General features: G+C 40.0%; 1 protein-coding gene across 19 annotated transcripts in view; it reads right to left on the minus strand.

The window, feature by feature from the left end:
* The window catches only part of PTPRQ (protein tyrosine phosphatase receptor type Q), a 219,877-nt gene that overhangs the window by 196,954 nt on the left and 9,286 nt on the right, over positions 1 to 13,637 (minus strand). For 18 of the 19 annotated variants that reach the window (XR_012156732.2, XM_073327659.2, XM_073327658.2 and 15 more), the window contains 4 exons: positions 9,376 to 9,593; positions 3,114 to 3,300; positions 2,696 to 2,980; positions 1,238 to 1,522 (listed from right to left, as the gene is read on the minus strand). Coding sequence is in view for 18 of the 19 variants with exons in the window: in XM_073327659.2 (XP_073183760.2) it covers positions 1,238 to 1,522; positions 2,696 to 2,980; positions 3,114 to 3,300; positions 9,376 to 9,593 (975 nt within the window). In the remaining variant the exon portion in view is untranslated. The remainder of the gene's footprint in view (positions 1 to 1,237; positions 1,523 to 2,695; positions 2,981 to 3,113; positions 3,301 to 9,375; positions 9,594 to 13,637) is intronic. The other variant, XM_073327665.2, reaches the window with a different exon arrangement.

Here is a 13,637-nt window from a genome sequence, read left to right on the forward strand (position 1 = left end):
TGTCTCTGCGCTGTTGAGTCACCACATAAATATAGAAAATTGATGGTTTAATGGTGACTGGTATATGAAAGAGTATTATTTATTACTAGTATTTTATTAAAATTGCTCCAGTCATCCTTTGTGGCCACCTTTACTCACAATCAGTAGTACCCGACTCTGCAATTAGTCCCTTCCATTGCAGTGGAAATAGTCACAGAGTAAAGCACTAAACACTGTGAATGAGGGTATCAAAATTTTACCATTAGTATAATCATTGATCTATCTTCATGTAAGTCAAATGAGATATTTCTGGGGGGGATGGGAATTCCCCCTCAGCTGGGACCCTGTTCTGTTCCCTATACTCTCTCCCCTCTCCTGCTCCTACAGGAACCCCGGGTCTCCCCCAACCAAGGAGTCTCCCCCTCTCTTACCAACACAGTGCATGAGGCAGTGCTGCCAGGAATCAAGTTCTCAGCAGACTCCCCTACACTCCACCGAACAGACTCCCAATACACCAGGTCACAACCCCATTTGACCTGACCATCCCTCTGTCTTGACAGAGGGGTGGCCAAGCCAAATTTGAGTGGCATTGTGACCCTGTGCACCAGGTCACATTGGCACTCACTGAAATTTGGCTCTCCCACCCCTCCAAGGATTGTCTGGGTCAAATTTCAACTGCATTGCAACCACACAGCCAGAGTGACATTCTGGACTGTTTCAGCAGTAGCTGTCCTGATTTAGTAAGAGATCGCTACTTAAAAGTGGTTGAGTCATGGCCCCCCTGTTCCACAGCCTATGGAACTTTGAGCAACTGCCAAGTGCAAATTGCAAAAAAAGCCCTCCTAACTGGTGCACTGGTCAGCTCACATTTAATTTACCACATTTGCTTAAACTTCACATTCATCATGTTTTTATGTTCAAACCTACACTGGAGCACATGGGGATTTAGCCATTTTATTATCATTAAATATATGAGCTGTGTAAATAAATATATATAAACCATTATGAAATTTATTTAGCAAATATTAACACAAGCCACTGGGGGAAAAAAGAGGATAGATACACTCCCCATCTGGAAAATTAATGAATGATAGAGGCAATTTAGAGTCAGAGAATTTTCCTGGCTTGCCTCCAAACATGTACCAGTAAATCACTACCTATATAGTACCAATTAACAATAACTTTGTGCTTTCTATTTTCAATTTAAATGGAAAAGATATATATATATATACACACACTCACACATGTATGTAATTACCTGTTGTAATTAATATAGGCTTCTCACTGCAGCTTAGAGATCCCTTTTCTGCTACACTCTGTAAATATATCTTGTACTGATGATACGACTTGATGTTTCTAATTACCATTGAAGTGGTGCTTTTCTGAACTGATAATTTCTCCGATGTGTTTACTTCAGAATCCAAAATAGTGACAAGATAGTGATGAAAAGATGCATTGGAGAAGTCCTCTGGGGGGTCCCATTGTAAATAGATTTCTGTTGATGATACATGTGTAGCCTCTAAACTGTGAGAATGTAATGGCCCTGATGACAAAATTAAGAAAGGAAAATAAGAAAATAGCTTCTGGCAATTTTTTAGTTACTATTTATTAAAGATTTAACCAGATATGCAGGAGTTGGAAGTATGCAATCAGTTTTCAAAGATCAGACCAAAAAAGTCTTTCAGTTTGGAATAATCCCAGATGATATGCAGTTGATTCCCTATATAACGGCATCCTCTCCTTCTAGCAGCTTAATTATCTCAGTCGTTTCATATACCCAATTTTTACACCTAAAATGTTTATTTCTTTAAAAAAACCATTTGACTTTCACTTTGGAACAAAAAGTATAATTTCATACTTTTTTGTCTATATTACTTTCAAAAAGAAGGTACAAAATGATTGGATTCAGACAGAAATTAAGTTGTAAAATATGTTCCTCTACTTGTGGTATCATTCTTTGGCAGACTGAGTGGTTTTAGAGTTTTGTTTGTGTCTCTGAAGTAATTTATTCTTAGTAAGATTTCTCTTTGACTCACCTTTGATTCAAAGGAATTAATCACCTTTATCCAGTGTTTGCTAGTGTTCACTGAGTGTGATCAGTTAGATTTTGGTACGACAGTAGATAATTGGGTTATACATTTGTCTCTATTCCATTTAGCTCGCTCCACTGGGTCAAAAATACCTATAGTGTATTTCAAACTGCGAAATTTGTCTTTACCTTTGCTATAGATGTAGCATATAGATATGAATATAGCGATATTTCCTTGAGAATTAGAACCTGTGCAATTTTATTAAATCTTGGTGGGCAAATGGGTGCCTTTTCACCTTTTACTGACAGCCTGACCCCTACCCTTTTGACCTCAGTGGAAGTTCTAGGTGCAGAATGACGACAGGATTGAGGTTTTGAAATATTTTTTAAATCAGAAGTTAAATCCTTGACCTTACAGCTAGTCACATTTTAGCCTGTTTTCTACTTAAGCCCTATGTAAATCCTCAGTCCTTTCACCATCTGTTCCAATAGTGCATTTTAGCTGTGAATTAAGATAAAGATTTTGAACACTCTAAAATCTGGCAGTGTTCATATCCAAGATCTCAGTTCAGCCTGTGTCTAATTTTAGCATGTCCATGAACACAAAACATAGTGTCTTAAAAGAAAAAATATATGAAAAAGTGAATGATTGAATGGTTATTTATTCCTCTATGTTTTGTAACTTACTTGTCTCTACCATCAGAACTGGACTTAAGTTAGTCTGTGCCCCTCTGGGGCTCCTTGCTGACAGTAAAACCGTATAGAGGCGACCAGGAGACAATTGCACAATTGTTGTGTGTGTTATATTTAGAGGCAAGCGCTCAAAATGTTGTTCTGAATCATCAAAATAGTATTTAATTATAAGTTCAAATCCTGATTTAAGCCAGCCATTCAAATCACTCCAAACAAACACAGCTTCAGTTGTACTGACATCTTGCACGTTAAACACAAAGTTTTCTGGTACAGAAGGTACTGAAAAAGAACACCAAAAATTTAGAATAATTGATTAATATAAAGGCTGATTTTTCTAAAATTAACATCATTAATGTAGTTTTATGGGGGGGAAACACTTTCAAATAAATGTAAAAGACTGAAAGATAGTTACATTCATATTCACAAATATATGGCAAAGATACATAGCAGAAAAATCCTGTGAAGAAATAGTTTGGACCAGTTGGATTTTGCTGAAAAGCATAGCAGTCAGTTTCATTCTCTGGTATCAAGGACAAGGACGAGATTTCAGCTTTTCCAAGATAAGGAGATCCATCTGTCCACAAAAAGTGACCTTCTTCCTGCAATAAACAAAAAATACAGGAAATATTTCTTTTAAAGTTACACCGCTGAATTATTACCATTCATCTTTTCTACAATATAGCTGACAGATCTTGAACAGTTGGTATTTACATCTTGCACTTATTTGCACAAATTATTTATGTGGGACATTTTGAATTATTAAACTATATAACCTTAACTATGGTGTTGCCACCACTCTACCATAATTATGATGGAAAACATCTTGCTAGAAATGATATGATAAAAGCTACATGAGGTTAATGCAGAGGAATCAATAATTTTAAAAAAATCCTCTAAATATCCTAGTAATAGTTATGAAACAACTTAAAAAGTGTTGTATATCACAATAAAAAAATTAATGGTGATCACCTGCTCATAGCTAGTTTTGTTGATAAAGTTATATCTCATTTCTGGAAATGATACTGGGTAGTCAATCATTCTGAACAAATTCAGGAAAAAAAAATTTATCCTGAAAGCTTGCCTACTGTAAACAAGACTTTGAGAACATTTAAACCAAATGAAATTGTTTTTCTGGGGCCAACAATGTTTTCAGTTCATATCACAACATGATACTGTTGCTTTCATTGCAATGCTCAATGTTTCCATTTTGCCATGGTTTAAAGGGTTAGAGGAGGATTTTCAAAAGTACATATGACAGACAGCTAACTCTCAATGACTTTCACCAAACTACCATTTGTGCCTTTGAAAATTTCCCCCATAATGTTAAAATACTGCAACTGAAATTAACACATCAATTAAAAACACATGGAAAAGTTTACATTGAAACCGGTACCTGATTCTCACCTTATTCAACCTTATTATTAACAGCTTATTATTAACGCCCAGAATCATTAATGTGATATATTAAAAATGGATATAGCTTGTTATTTAGGGTGTCCCCATACAAATTGGTTCAACCTCTAGCAAAAGACCCCCCTATATCTAATAAGCATCCAAAGATTGGATTTTGATAGCTGGTAATATATAATTATAGTTTACTCACATTAACGATTCTGGGCGAGTCCAGGGACCATGTAACAGCATCTTGGACCAAGTTGGGGGAGCTACACTATGCACTGTGGTTTCACCCTGAACATGCCTCCAACACTGGGGCTTGTAAGCAGAACTTCAGAAGACAGCCAATGAGCCTGTGATTGTCTTCTGAGGTTCTTATATCAGGGGAATTGTCCTCCAGCCAGAATCAGGACTCTCAGAGCCTCTTTATCTGGCATACAGGAGCTAGAGCGGGGGGAGAAAATCTCACCTTAAGTGCCCCAATCTTAATTTTCTATTATAAGCTACTTCTAAGGTATCTATCGCCATGATATCATGCCCTCCTCCAGTACACTCACTGATGTCTATAAAGTTTTAAATGTAGCTCAGTGTCAGGAAAGGACTACAGAATGAAAAACAAAAAGAAAACAGAAAGAATAAATAATAATTGCTAATCAACTCTTGTGATTTTATGGCAAGTCTCGCAATATGTGGCATTTTTCTTAAAGCTTCTGGAATCCTCTGATTAAGTGAGAATCTCAGCTTTAATTTTTTTTAAACAGGTTTCTAGCCCTTAGAGTTTTAGAGGAAAATTAGAAAATGTATCCTAACGGTACAAAAACCAAGAGGCAAATAAAAAGAGCCCAAAATGTTTTTTTTTAATCTGATCTCTATTTTAGGGGGACTGACTCATGATTTTAACACTTGAGTTGACAACACTGTAAATACAAAAATCAAGTTTTTCTAAATTTCTCAGATGGCAAACTAATTGCAGTAATAACACACAAAAATCCACATACTGTTTGTACAGTATAAAGTCACAAATTATCTGGGAAGAAAGTTCAGCAAGGTGCTTGAAAATCAAGCATGTTCATTATTATCTCCTGTCATTCTGAAAAGAAATTACTCATCTAGTTCATTAAACTGATCAGACTCCCACAAACAGAGAAATGCTTGTAAAGGTAATATAAACAGCTGGTTAACTGTCAAATTCCAAACTGATAATTAACTCTTTCCTTGTGTAAACAGAGTTGACAAAGTAAAATTCAAATGCTTCTTCATAATATGTAGTAGATATGGAAATAACATTTGCAGTATTTGTCTTATGGAATACCTTTGTTTTTTATGGCATTTTAAAAATATGACATTCTGCCTATAGTACCAAGGGAACTTAAATTAACTTCAGCATTCTAAGAAAAATTTTACTTCTTAATACAGTTATTGGCTTCCTGCAGGAAATCATTTGCAACCCGGCACCCCAATAACCTTCTCTCAAGGGGGGTTCTACACTACAGAAGGAGGAAGTGAGTAATATAATACTATCTGGACAACCTAACAAGGCCTGCTATAAAGGGGCGAGTTCAGAGAAGGAAAGAATGGCAGAAAGTCCTGGGACAACAAAGGGGTGACATCCCTGCACCAGGCTGCCTCCACAAACATAGCCAAGACACTGAAGCAGACTGCTAAGTGAGGGCCCAAGAACTGCCCTGACTGAGGACAAGCCAAGGAAGGCCAGTCAGGAGCAACAGAGACGTCTCAAAAGCCCACATTAGGAGCCCCTGGCAGGGGGACAGAAAAATAATTTTACACAGTGTCCAGCTCCTACCTGCTCCCTCTCTTGGTTTATCCAGATACTCACATTGCAGAGCCCCAGCCTTGCTTGAGACATTGCAGGGTTTTATCTATCAGCTCTGTGTTCTTTGGGAACCATGGTGCAGTACCCAACCTGACTGACTCATGAAAGACCTTCCCCAGCCTCTGCTTGAACCAAAGCCAATCAGAAGAAAGACTTACAAAAAGCAATGGAAAGGCTGGAAGAGGCACACCTAAACCCCTCTGGTCAAAGGTGACAGGCTTAAGGAAACTCCCCTAGCCTCATTTGCATCGGAGATGGGACAGGGAGGCATCTCTATTAGCATACAGCATGGAGAACAGAGATTCCAAGAGAAGAACCACTCGGAACTCTGGGACCAGAAAAACAGGGAAGCACTGCATGATGGGGAATCTCTGCTTGAGAACCTGTGCCTGCACACACCCAGCTCAGTAGTTATCAGACCAATTCTAGTAATAAATCCTTTATTGGTAACCAAAATACCGAAGTGCCTAATTGCATTGTGAGCTCCCTCTAAAGAACACTGTCCATAGCCAGGAATGATCAGTTCCTATTGTCTACCCTGAGCAAAACAACTTTGGTATACTCCCTTGAGACATCAGTTTACCCACAAACAGATCTAGCGTTCTCCCTTGAACCATTGTTCTTTCCCTACAAAAATCCCTTCCCAAGCTCAAGTAAGTGCTCTGATGTCTGGATCCAAAATCTGCATCAGTTCCATTGGGACTTCTGACTGATCATGCTGGGGGCTCTGCCTGTCTCCAGCACTCCGAACCCTCAGCTACCACCACCACCTGGGACTCCTGATCGATTCAAGCTTCACGGAGTGGTGAGAACCCAGCTCTCTCTCTCTCTCGCTCAGTATAGCCTTCTGACCCTGACTTGTGTGATCAGTTATAGTTTTCTAAACCTGACTTTTATAATCAAATTTAAGTTAGATTTAATATTAGAACTGTTTTGTTTGTTTGGCTCCTCTATGGTTATTACCTGGCAATAAAGAACTTTCATGGTTAAGCTAGTTGCTTCTCTCTCTCTCTCTCTCTCCTACTCCCCCCGCCCCCTCCAAACCCCCTGTGGGTGTTTTTCGGTTTCCTCATTCACCCTGCAGCAATGTTCCTCGTACCTAAGCTAAAGATCCCTGCAGCACCCAAAAATCTTGTGGGGTTTGTTCATCAAGTGGTTTATTACCAGAACAATCGTAATGTGAAAGTAGGGATAGAGACGTGCTGAACCTGGGGCATATGAGGGTGGCAGATTGAAAGTGCTGCTCGACCCAACCTGCTCAGGCGTACTCTGTTGTGGCACGGTGCCCATGGCCTATGAGGGTTACAGCTTGGAGGTGCTACTCGACCCAGTCTACTGAGTCCAGGGACATCTAAGGGGTCAGCTTGGGAGTGCTGATTAAACCCGTCCTCTCAGATACACTCTGTTAATGTATGTGTTCGTCTGATTCTGGGGCTGGAAGAACCCATCCCTGGGGAATCTAGGTCCTGCAAGATAGCTCCATTGGGAGGGAACTTGCAGAAGGGAGAAGTAGAGCTCTGTATGAGAACACAAGTGACACAAGCAGTACATTGACAGAATTACAGAACCCCCTCCCCCAGAAGAGTAACCCTAATAAATGAGCATACCCCAAAGTAACGGGCAAATCTGGTAACAAGGGTCAGTGGAAGTAGGGGAAGGATATCACAAAGGCAACATGACCAAATTTACTTACTTCCCATTCTCTCTATCCATGATGATGTATGGGGTGATAGGGCCTCAAGTCAATGAATCAAACTTCATTTTGACTAGATGGAATTGCCCAGATAAGTTTCATTTCTTTCCAAATGCTGGGCTAAAAAATTAGCAGTTTATCTCCCTGCCTCACAATTAAACTGTTTTAATATAAATAAAGCAAACTGTTTCAATGGCAAACCAATAATTCAGTTTAAGTTTCAATAATGTCACTTCAATGCTGCAATCATTCTGCTCACAGGACTTCCACTTGACATCAATGGGAATTTTGAGAGTGGATCTACTGTATATTACAGTGGATCTCCTGGAATAGCGCTGAAAGGTTCAGCTGTGTTTTTTGTCTTCTATGAAAGAAAAATATTAAGAATATCCATTGTTCATCAGGCTAACCTATCCATCTTCAAATACTGCCAGTCTTCACCACACTAGCTTCTTGCTGGCTGAATTTCGCATGCACACACATACAAAGTTGAAATTCTACTCTAGATTCAAAATTCAATTAAATCCCATAAATAGAAATGTCAGGGGAACAGGGAAACTAAAACTGCACTGATCTTGTTTTTCTTATTGTAATGAGACTGCAATATAACTGCTATTGGACACAGAGGCTAATCTAATGGGGTATTTCCTAACTACGGAGTGCAAGATCAGAGAGTGGGTGTCCAACAGTGAGGTCTAAAAGGTTAAAAAGTAAGGCCCCAGTTCAGCCAGACACTTAAGCACATGCCTAACTTCAAGCATGTGAGTTCAACAAGACTACTCGTGTGCTTAAATTTAGGTACATGTTTAAGTATCTTCCTGAATAGGGCCTAAAACTCCAGTTTACTGCCACACAAATGCACATTGCTAAATATTCCTGTTTTCTTTTTTGGACTTCAAGGGCCTTAAAGTTCTGGTTGCTTCCGAAGCAAAGCACTGTGGGTGAGACTTTCATTTACACTGTGGTCTCATTACATATGTTGGCAGTGTAAAGGGGACTTAAAGTGAGAGTAAAAAAGAAACAGAGTTTCAAGGACCTTAGTGTAAATGAGAATCTGGCCCTGACAGTCAATATAACTGGACAGCATTATTAACTTTACTGAACGTATCTACAGATCACTGACTCCACTCCCGAAGTCCTGTCCCAGCCCGTTCCTGGTTTACTGTAAAATCTGGGATGGGTTCTTGGAGTACAATGTCTTCTTGAGTAACTCCCCATGTCCTGGTCACGAATCTGGGGAGATCTTCCCCTGACATTATAGACCTGATCCTACATGCACATAAGGCAAATCTCCTTTTGGGTCCAAAGGGACTTAGGCATCCATAAGGAGTACAGGGTTAGGTCTCAGATCTGGCAAGACATAGCACCTAGAGGGGTAAAACAGGGTCTTGTCTGTATACAGAGAAATAAACTAGTTCCAAAAGATTACACATAAGCATCTCTTTGTTTTTCAAAGTTTCATGCACTGCCCTATATGATTATTTTTAATAAAATTGTTTGTAGCATCTTTTTTAAATGATGATTGACTAATTAATTTACTTGTAAATACTTGCAATTTATTTGCAGAATACGCAATGTCCTACTAATCACTGCTCAAGTTAATAACCAATGTGAATGAGTGTTTTTATTTAAAAATCAACCTACTATAGTAAGTTTTAAATCGATAGGAATTTGATTATACATATTAAAGTTCTCCTGATAAAGAAAAATCTACTTTAATAAGGGAAATAACAAAAAATCAAACATACTTACCTTCATGTCATTAAGACCTGTCCATAACATGATTATTTGATTGACTGTCTGGAGGTAAGAAGATATAAATATATGTTCTTCTTCATTCTGTATGTCAACAAGGTGTGCCCCTATGGAAGACAATTGACAGATTTGCTGCGCCTTACTCCATGGCTTGCTTGATTTGCTCATTTTATAGCAGCTGCCTTTGAATGCCAGCCATCCTTGTGAACACAGACCTGCAAGTGAACAAATACAGTATTTCCAAAAAGTTCTCTACCAGTAATGGTGATGTTCCATTTCATAAATCTTAAAAAAGTCTATAAAGTATGATATTTAATTAAAATTAACAGTATTGCCAACCTCAGTCATTCAAGAATCATGAATTAGCCACCCCATATCATAAGATTGCCATACACTTAAAAAAAATGTTTTGCCTTCTTTTTTTATTTGCCTCCTGGTTCTTTAGAGTGCATGCACATCATGTTTTCTAGCTTTTGTCCATAACCATGATGATTAGAAACTTTTTTTTAAATGAAAGCTGAGATTTTCTTGCAATCTTAGGATTCCAGCAACTGGGGCTTTAAGAAAAAAAATCACCAAATATTATGAGACTCAAAATAAAATTGCAAGAGGCATCAAAACTGAAAATATGTACTATCCTTATTACTTAAATTTTCTACAACTAATAGGAATATTACAACTTTTTATCAATTATTCAGTAATGTGATTGAAGTTACAATTGAATTTGTTCAGTTAAAATAAGGAAAAGAGCCTGTGTTGTTAGACTTCTCCAGGGAAGATATTCATTGGTTTCTAAAAGATACATATTTGAAAGTTTTTAAAAAAATGCTAACATGTATTTATGGTATTCAGTGTTTTCATTTTGGACTTATGTTTATTTAAACATATTTCATTTTTTCTTTTGTGCCTCTACATAAACAGTTTTTAAGATTGTAGATAGTAACACCAGATTATTAAATAAAAGAAATAGTGCCAGCCAATCAAACAGTAGCTCCTACAGAGCCCTGTCTCATTCAAAGCATGCCTGACAAAATACTCATGTCCACTACTTAGCTAGGTTAGCCATACATGCACGTGCAATGCAACCTACATCCTCTCCGAATGTTGGCATAAAGTGCTACATGTTTTTAGCAAACAACATGTCAGAAACCATATTGCATAATTCCACAGTCAACAGCTGACCTATTAGGCCAAAGTGCCTCAAAGCACTTAGCAAAATTGGGTAAGCATGGGTAGTTCCATATTTCAATCGATTTAAGTCAATTTGTATGAGAGGCACTGTGCTCTAATCACAGATTAAGGATGTGTTTCCAGGTCTGCCACAAGCTTCCTATGAATTCTTCTGCAAGTCACTTTCTGAGCTTCATTTATGCCCATCTAGAAAAATGTACCTTTGCATATGCATAGGCTAGGGGGGAATTTTTTCTGTGAGAGATGCAGGAAGAATTGTCATTTTATCAAATTATGGTGGTTTTATTCAACTTTCAGAAAGTACCTCTGGCCAGGTTGGAAGTTGACAAAGGAAATATTCTTGGTCACCATGTTTTTCTCTCTTGCAGTTTCAATGACAGAGAACCAAATCTAATTTTGAAATAATGGCAATTCCTTAAAAGCTTTACTATTCCTGCACTTGACAACTGCTCCTTGCATGACCCAACAACAAAATCTACCCATGTCTCAAAAACTGTGATTGTGTTGACTTTGTCTTAGATTTTTAAGTCTTTGGTTCAAGTACTGCAAACTGATCCATATGGATGGACCCTCAATATCCGTGTAAAGCCCCACTGAAATTAATGAGATCATATGGGAGGTGGGAGTCTGCTATAGACCACCGGACCAGGGGGATGAGGTGGATGAGGCTTTCTTCCGGCAGCTCACGGAAGCTACTAGATCGCATGCCCTGATTCTCATGGGTGACTTTAATTTTCCTGATATCTGCTGGGAGAGCAATACAGCAGTGCATAGACAATCCAGGAAGTTTTTGGAGAGCGTAGGGGACAATTTCCTGGCGCAAGTGCCAGAGGAGCCAACTAGGGGGGGCGCTTTTCTTGACCTGCTGCTCACAAACCGGGTAGAATTAGTGGGGGAAGCAAAAGTGGATGGGAATCTGGGAGGCAGTGACCATGAATTGGTTGAGTTCAGGATCCTGATGCAGGGAAGAAAGGTAAGCAGCAGGATACGGACCCTGGACTTCAGGAAAGCAGACTTCGACTCCTTCAGGGAACGGATGGCCAGGATCCCCTGGGGGACTAACTTGAAGGGGAAAGGAGTCCAGGAGAGCTGGCTGTATTTCAAGGAATCCCTGTTGAGGTTACAGGGACAAACCATCCCAATGAGTCGAAAGAATAGTAAATATGGCAGGTGACCAGTTTGGCTTAATGGTGAAATCCTAGCGGATCTTAAACATAAAAAAGAAGCTTACAAGAAGTGGAAGGTTGGACATATGACCAGGGAAGAGTATAAAAATATTGCTCGGGCATGTAGGAATGATATCAGGAGGGCCAAATCGCACCTGGAGCTGCAGCTAGCAAGAGATGTTAAGAGTAACAAGAAGGGTTTCTTCAGGTATGTTGGCAACAAGAAGAAAGCCAAGGCAAGTGTGGGCTCCTTACTGAATGAGGGAGGCAACCTAGTGACAGAGGATATGGAAAAAGCTAATGTGCTCAATGCTTTTTTTGCCTCTGTTTTCACTAACAAGGTCAGCTCCCAGACTGCTGCGCTGGGCATCACAAAATGGGGAAGAGATGGCCAGCCCTCTGTGGAGATAGAGGTGGTTAGGGGCTATTTAGAAAAGTTGGATGTGCACAAGTCCATGGGGCCGGACGAGTTGCATCCGAGAGTGCTGAAGGAATTGGCGGCTGTGATTGCAGAGCCATTGGCCATTATCTTTGAAAACTCGTGGCGAACCGGGGAAGTCCCGGATGACTGGAAAAAGGCTAATGTAGTGCCAATCTTTAAAAAAGGGAAGAAGGAGGATCCTGGGAACTACAGGCCAGTCAGCCTCACCTCAGTCCCTGGAAAAATCATGGAGCAGGTCCTCAAAGAATCAGTTCTGAAGCACTTGCATGAGAGGAAAGTGATCAGGAACAGCCAGCATGGATTCACCAAGGAAAGGTCATGCCTGACTAATCTAATCGCCTTTTATGATGAGATTACTGGTTCTGTGGATGAAGGGAAAGCAGTGGATGTATTGTTTGTTGACTTTAGCAAAGCTTTTGACACGGTCTCCCACAGTATTCTTGTCAGCAAGTTAAGGAAGTATGGGCTGGATGAATGCACTATAAGGTGGGTAGAAAGCTGGCTAGATTGTCGGGCTCAACGGGTAGTGATCAATGGCTCCATGTCTAGTTGGCAGCCGGTATCAAGTGGAGTGCCCCAAGGGTCGGTCCTGGGGCCGGTTTTGTTCAATATCTTCATAAATGATCTGGAGGATGGTGTGGATTGCACTCTCAGCAAATTTGCGGGTGATACTAAACTGGGAGGAGTGGTAGATACGCTGGAGGTGAGGGATAGGATACAGAAGGACCTAGACAAATTGGAGGATTGGGCCAAAAGAAATCAGATGAGGTTCAATAAGGATAAGTGCAGGGTCCTGCACTTAGGACGGAAGAACCCAATGCACAGCTACAGACTAGGGACCGAATGGCTAGGCAGCAGTTCTGCGGAAAAGGATCTAGGGGTGACAGTGGACGAGAAGCTGGATATGAGTCAGCAGTGTGCCCTTGTTGCCAAGAAGGCCAATGGCATTTTGGGATGTATAAGTAGGGGCATAGCGAGCAGATCGAGGGACGTGATCGTTCCCCTCTATTCGACATTGGTGAGGCCTCATCTGGAGTACTGTGTCCAGTTTTGGGCCCCACACTACAAGAAGGATGTGGATAAATTGGAGAGAGTCCAGCGAAGGGCAACAAAAATGATTAGGGGTCTAGAACACATGACTTATGAGGAGAGGCTGAGGGAGCTGGGATTGTTTAGCCTGCAGAAGAGAAGAATGAGGGGAGATTTGATAGCTGCTTTCAACTACCTGAAAGGGGGTTCCAAAGAGGATGGCTCTAGACTGTTCTCAATGGTAGCAGATGACAGAACGAGGAGTAATGGTCTCAAGTTGCAGTGGGGGAGGTTTAGATTGGATATTAGGAAAAACTTTTTCACTAAGAGGGTGGTGAAACACTGGAATGCGTTACCTAGGGAGGTGGTAGAATCTCCTTCCTTAGAGGTTTTTAAGGTCAGGCTTGACAAAGCCCTGGCTGGGATGATTT

Source organism: Lepidochelys kempii, chromosome 1 (genome assembly GCF_965140285.1).
Source record: "Lepidochelys kempii isolate rLepKem1 chromosome 1, rLepKem1.hap1, whole genome shotgun sequence".
Taxonomy (NCBI): domain Eukaryota; kingdom Metazoa; phylum Chordata; order Testudines; family Cheloniidae; genus Lepidochelys; species Lepidochelys kempii.